The sequence below is a fragment of the Chinchilla lanigera genome, unplaced genomic scaffold, assembly GCF_000276665.1.
Source record: "Chinchilla lanigera isolate Chin_1 unplaced genomic scaffold, ChiLan1.0 scaffold00051, whole genome shotgun sequence".
NCBI lineage: Eukaryota > Metazoa > Chordata > Mammalia > Rodentia > Chinchillidae > Chinchilla > Chinchilla lanigera.
In genome coordinates, this window is record NW_004955452.1 from 15,677,599 (window position 1) to 15,684,120 (window position 6,522).

General features: G+C 48.5%; 1 protein-coding gene across 2 annotated transcripts in view; it reads right to left on the bottom strand.

Moving 5' to 3' along the window:
* Positions 1 to 4,916, bottom strand: part of Inpp5b (inositol polyphosphate-5-phosphatase, 75kDa) — a 53,663-nt gene extending 48,747 nt beyond the window's left edge. For both annotated transcript variants that reach the window (XM_005395223.2, XM_005395221.2), the window contains exons 1-6: positions 4,846 to 4,916; positions 4,100 to 4,257; positions 3,666 to 3,760; positions 2,333 to 2,430; positions 2,158 to 2,187; positions 154 to 264 (exon numbers count right to left, since the gene is read on the bottom strand). In XM_005395223.2, the coding sequence (XP_005395280.1) occupies positions 154 to 264; positions 2,158 to 2,187; positions 2,333 to 2,430; positions 3,666 to 3,760; positions 4,100 to 4,156 (391 nt within the window). In that variant the 5' untranslated portion in view covers positions 4,157 to 4,257; positions 4,846 to 4,916. The remainder of the gene's footprint in view (positions 1 to 153; positions 265 to 2,157; positions 2,188 to 2,332; positions 2,431 to 3,665; positions 3,761 to 4,099; positions 4,258 to 4,845) is intronic.
* Between the last annotated feature and the right edge of the window lie 1,606 nt (positions 4,917 to 6,522).

Genomic DNA, 6,522 nt, shown 5'->3' on the forward strand with positions numbered 1-6,522 from the left:
CCAAAACCAAGAAATCAGCAAAAAAAAAAAAAAAAAAGAAGGCACAAAAACTGTGTAGTGAGAGTCCAAAGGATGGACAGTCAGCTGGAGTGAGTTAACTAGTGAGAGGTCCATGCTTGCCAACCCTCCCAGGGAGCCTGGGGTCTTAGCTACCTGGACAGGCCCTGGCGACTTCTTGGAGGAACATCCTGGTATGTGAGCCAAAGGGTAGCTGGAATACAAGGCTGAGCTCTGCTGTGTCCAACTGGATGGTCACATCTGAACCTGCACAGAGGAAAAAGAAATGAGCCCTTGGCTACCAGGAGCTGAGTGTCAGCCTCATTTCAAGAGTAGAGTCCCTAGAAAGGAGAATCAGCCGCCCAGGCTCCCAAAGCCCTTGGGCCTTGTGCAACTTACTCAGGGCTGTGGCAGGGATGGGAGGGGACCTCTCCGTACCCTCAGTTCCAAATGAACACCACCCCACTCTACAGAGGGCGTCAGATAAGTCTCTGAAAAGTCAGTAAGCCTCACCACTGCCGTGCTAATGGAAGTGGAAGAGACAGGTTCTCAGGACCTGTAGGCTCTTCCCCTCCCAGTGGAATGAAAAGCATGTAAAGTGACCAGAGGGACTGTCCACTAGTCAGCCTGACAGTGCCAGGCACTCTGCTGGCAAGTAGGAATACCATGGTACAGAGAACACATGTATCGTCAGGGAGTTAGACTGAAGGCAACTTGTTCATAGCTTAAGATCTGTGCCCAGTGGTACCCAGTGAGGACTCAAAAGCATGTGCCAAAGAAAGAAAGAAAAAATATTTAATTGAAAGTATGTGCCAGGGCCAGGGATATAGCTCAGTGGCACAAGTGCCTACTTGGCAAGCACAAGGTCCTGAGTTGGATTCCCGGTACCAAAAAAGAAAAAAAAGAAAAAGAAAAAAGTATGTGGCAAACTAATGAACAGAAGTGATCTAGCACAGTGATTAATTAAGAGTGTGGGCTGCAAGCGGAGCATGGTGGCACATGCCTGTAATCCCAGCACTCAGGATGTTGAGGCAGGAAGATTGAGTTTGAGCCCAGTTTAGGCTACATAGCAGGTTTAATACCAGCCTGTACAAAAAACAACAATGAAATATGAGCCTGTACCACATACTGAGACCTTGTCTCAAAACGAAAACAAAAATGAAAACAGAAACCCACAAAAAACAAATGTGGGGCCCGGAATCTGGATTCTGAGTTTGAATCACGGTTCTGAGACAGTTAGGCCAGCTCTCAGTCTTATGAGGCTAACAAACATACCAGGGAATTTGGAGTTAAAAAGTGGAATAGGGGCTGGGGATTTAGCTCAGCAGCACAGCGCCTGCCTGGCAAGCGCGAGGTCATGAGTTCAATTCCTGGTACCGGAAGAAAAACAAACAAACAAACAAAAAAACAAATAAAAAGTGGAATAGGCTGAGCATGGTGGTACAGGCCTATAATCCCAACACTCTGGGAAGCTGAGGCAGGAGGATCACAAATTCAAGGCCAGCCTGGATAATTTAGCAATTTAACAAGACCCTGTGGCAAAATAAAAGTTAAGGATTGGGTAGAGCACTCGCCCAGCATGCACAAAGCCCTGGGTTCAGTCCACAGCACTGGGAAAGCAAAAAACGCCAGCCATTAGGTAAGTTGATACAAACGCATCACTGTGAGTGACAGAGGGCTGGTAAGAATGAGAAAAAGGTGCATGTATCAGCAAGATACAATTTCAGGCTGGATGTGCTAGTGCACTCCTGTAATCCTAGGACTCTGGAAGCTGAGGCAGGAGACCATCACTAGTTTGAGGCCAACGCGGGCTACCTAATGAATTCAAGACTGGCTTGAACTACATAGAGAGATCCTGTCTCAAAACAAACGAACAAAAAAAGATACAATTTCAAGGATTCATCAGTCAAAGGCTTCCTGGGAAAAGGAATGTGTGGCCTGAACCCCTAAAGGGTGAATAGGAGTTAGGCAAGGGCAAGGAGTTGCTCTGCATGCATGAGGAGGGAACGCTGCTGTGAGAACACACCAGGATCAGGTGCTGGGAGCAGTGAGTGGAGTCAGCCCGGGGGCTACAGATGAGCCTGCTCTCTCCTATTGCTCTCTCCCTGAAAATCCTGTACCTGGTACCCCAGCGGGACTCAGACTAAGGGGACCACTCACCAAGGATGTAGAGTTCGCCATCTGAGGACACTGTCAGGGAAGGAGACAGAACATCTTTAGCAACTGAGCACTCCTGGCTCAGCATCCACCTTCTTCCCACCACCCTCACGGGCCACAAGTGAACTGGGGAGCATCCAGAGGAGATGGATTCATACCACCCAGCCCCCTGCAGCACCTTCTTCCAATGTAAAGTTCCGTGAGACTGGCACTATCTGGTCCAAAGTGACATCGTCCCCGGTAATGGCCATCCTCCGGTGAGTGTACAGGAAGAGACTAAGGGAAGGAAGCAGAAATAAGGGCTGGAGCCATTGGCTGTGCTTTAGGCCCATCTTGGGGGTCCTGGGTGCTCACACGTCCTTGTGGGTCCCTAGTGCTGGGCTCGCAGTACGCTGACCACGCATACTCCTCAAACCATCTCTTTCAAGAATGTGCACGGAGACTGCAATTTATGGATGAAGTCATCAAAGCTGAATTTTTAGCTGGGCCTGGTGGTGCACACCTGTAATCCCAGCACTCTAGGAGGTTAAGGCAGGGGGCTTAAAAGCTTAAACCCAGGGCTGGGTAAAGAGGACATAAAAAGATTTAAGATATGACATGTAGGGACTGGGGATATAGCTCAGTGGCACAAGTGCCTGCCTGGCAAGCCCAAGGTCCTGGGTTCCATTCCCAGTACCAAAAAAACAAAAAAAGATATGACATGTATATTTACCAGTTTCCCATGATGAATGTAATCATCATATACTGCAAATATGCACCAATAAAAATTAAAAATGGAGAGAAAAAATCGGAAGCATGCTTCAAAACTTTAAAAAAAAAGTTGTTTGTTTGTTTGTTTTCTGGTACCAGGAATCAAACTCACGACCTCGCGCTTGCCAGGCAGGCGCTGTGCCCCTGAGCTAAATCCCCAGCCCCTGAAAAAAAAGTTGTAATCCCAGCACTCAGGAGGCTGAGACAAGATTGCTGCAAATTTGAGGCCAGCCTGGGCTACAAAGTGAGTTCAAGGCCAGCCTGAACTGCATAGTGAAACTGTCTCAAAAAAAAATAAAATAAAATAAAGCAAAAACAATATAAAAAATAAAAGGGGCCAGGAATGTAGCTCATTGTGAAAACCCTGGGTTTAATCTCCAGTACTGGAGGGAAAAAAAGGGATAAAATGAAAAAGGGCTGGGGTGTAACTCAGCACTTCCTGCATTCAATCCCCACTATTACAAAAAGAAAAATATACTTGTTAGATCCTTCTTGCATATCTCTGTCTTCCTGAGAAACCACTTTGAAGATACTACAATGTATTATAGCAGCCATTGATATTTTCCTACTGTCCATAACTCTGCAATGTTTGTATTGTTCCTATGCTATTTCATAAATGAATGTATGTTTAAAGAAAAAATAACGTTATCATTATGATAATGATGCAGACCCTGCCCTGGAGGGACGGGTGAAGTCTGGCTGGATGATACAGAGGAGAGTAACCACATGCCCGACGGGCAGAGCCAGAGCCCCTCACTCACGCGTGTTCCTGGCCCCCGTGTTCCAGGCGGTGGCGCACGAGCCCTAGCAGGCGGCTCTGCCTGCTGTCTCCCTCACACAGTACCCCTTGTACTGCCTGCTGCTCAGGGTCAAGGAAAACCAAACTCTGAAAGCTGAAGCCAGACCTCTCCAATCCAGCCCACCCACCTTCCCTGCCCTTGCCCTGTCCCATCTCTTCGCTGTGTGGACTTGGGCAAGTCACTTCACCTCTCTGCCTGTCCTCATTATCCCAACTTTGCATGGGTTTGGGAGGAGAGCTGCATGTTTGAAGCGTGCGGCAGAGTCCTGGACCAAGTGAGTACTTAGTATAATATTGCTTTTCCTCTCCCGGGACAGCTCAGAGTGGGAAGAGCCTGGTAGACACCTTCTCTCCTTCCCAAGGCCAGGGCTGGCAGCTCAGAGCTGGAAAGGATATGATGATGCAGTAGTCCCCCTCCGCCAGAGTCTCTTGGATCGCCACAGACTGGTCCATGTCGGCCCTGCTGCGCAAACCTTCCTGGGGGAGGGCAGACAGCAGGGAGCCTCCTTCGGTCAAAAAAATTATCCTCAAGGTGATCCAGCTGCCTTAGGATGCTGTGGGGCAGGAAACAGGGACTTTTGTGGAGAAGGGGAGAGGAAGCCTGACCCTTGTCCCTCAAATGGACCTTTTCAGATTTCTAGAGAGAGGGACTTTGTCTCTTTGCCCTGGTCAGATCTGTAATTTGCTGTACCACCCTCTGTCTGGGAAGGCACCCATTGGTTCCTGAGTAAAGTCCTATCTACTCGTTGGAAGTAGGACACCTCGTCCTGTTACTGGACAGGGGAACCTAGACCCTTTGCTCCTGGGGCAGGGCTCTGCCACCCTTTTGAGGAGAGGCAGCATCTATCCTTCTGGAGCCTCTCTGGGAGGTGTTGATGGTGTATCTGAATAGGATTAGGGGAACATTTTACTCTCTGGTAGGGAGGGTCCTATCCTAGAAGTAACCCAGGCCTAGTCTTTTCTGCAGACAGGAAAAGTGTCCTGTTGCTCTTTGCCCCTCACCCCACCCAGCAGGCCCCATTGCATCAGCCACAGGCCGGGGGTGTCTTGTCCAGTAGTCTCAGGGCAGGGGTCCCAGCTGCCACCTCACCTACTCTCTCCTGCTTTGTACTCGCTCCCAGCCCCCTGTCATTGCCACCTACCGGTACCTCCTGAGCTGTCACCTCTGATGGCGGGAGTCGGAGCCCAAGCTGGGTCAGAGACTACATTTCCCAGAGGACCCTGCGCTTCAAGATGGTCAACCAGCCTGCAAGTCCCAGCATGCCCTCTATTAACCCCCTAGGTCCTGTGATAAACTAAACTCTCTATTCTGGAAGGGTTTTCTAATGAATGCCATAAGCCTAATCCTCAACCCTCTGTCTTGTGGCCAGAGGCTTCTGCACAAGGCCCATATTTATTTTAGAGGGAAAAAAATTACAATTTTTTTTCTCCTTAATCCACCTTCAACTCTTCTCACTCCAAGAAGGACAGCTCTGACCTCTACTGAAACTCTTCTCCCCCAAGTAACTACCTTGTTCTAGTTCAGCGGAAAAAGAACAAGACTATGAAGAATCTTTACCTCCATTTTTACGGTAGAGAAACTGAGGCTCAGAAAGGTTAAATGATTTGACTACAGCCCAACAAGTGGCAAGACTGGGACTCAGCTGGAAGTCTGACTTCAATTTCTGTACCACTTATATGACCTTGCACTGCCATATTTCCTTCCTCAGTCTCACCCAGCCCCCTCACCAATGTGGGGCTGTTTGAGGATAATAGGTGCAACCTAAAATGTGTAACACTGCTCATGTGAAGTACTGTATTGACCAACACCAGAAGAGAGGACATGGCCCCCTTGCTCTCAAAATAGCCCAGGAGAGGATGTATTGCTCTCAAGACTCCTTTCCTGATTCCCTGGCCGTGTCCCCTGGGGAAAGACCTTTCTTCTTTTGGACCTCATTGTCTCCATCTGAGACAGGGAGATTGGTCCAGATGGGCAAAAGTGTCCACCTCAGACAAAAGATTGTAGGATGGCTCTCTCTAGACCTGTGTCTTCTCAACCCCCCAGCAGTTTCTGGCACACAGTGAGCCTGAGTGAATTATTCAATGAATTACACTAGCGAATTACTCAATGAATTATTTTTGTTTTTGCAGTGGTGAGAATCAAACCCAGGGCCTTGGGCATGCTAGGAAAGTGCTCCACCAATAGGCTACACCCTCAGTCTTTAAAGAACACACCTCTCACTTTGGGGCACTGTGACTTCAAAGCACCCTCTCCTCTCTCCCTTAGTTGTGCTCTAACAACCCATTCAACTTGCATATGTAAACTCCTTCCAGAAACAGATACACACCTTCTTCCCATTGTCTCTTCCAGGGAACATTCACAGCACAAAGGGAGCTCAAGTTTATTGGAATTCCACTTAAAAGTCATGAGGGGGAGAGGGAATGGGGTCATTTCAGACCTTTAGAAATCAAGTAGGTGCAAGTTACTGCAGGAAAGCAAGGGAATCCCAACTCCAATCTCATCTCAATGTCAAAGGCCAGGAGGAGGGAAAATGGGGATGTGACCAGGTACTTGTTACAGATGAGGAAGCTGTCTCTGAGGGATCCAGGGTCAGAGGGATTTCCATTTTGTTTTCAGACAAACCCCACCCCCTCCCTGGAATCTGGGCTAAAGTCCTGTCCCCTTGGAAGGCCTAGGCCTTGGGAATGGAGGAGTGAAGAGCTTCCAGGCAAGAGCCATAGATTTGATAAATCTCTCCCCTTAAAGATGCAGATGTAGGACTTGGAGCAGGTGGGCCTGAGGGTTTGCAGGGCTATATGTACTTCCTGGCTGCTGCTTT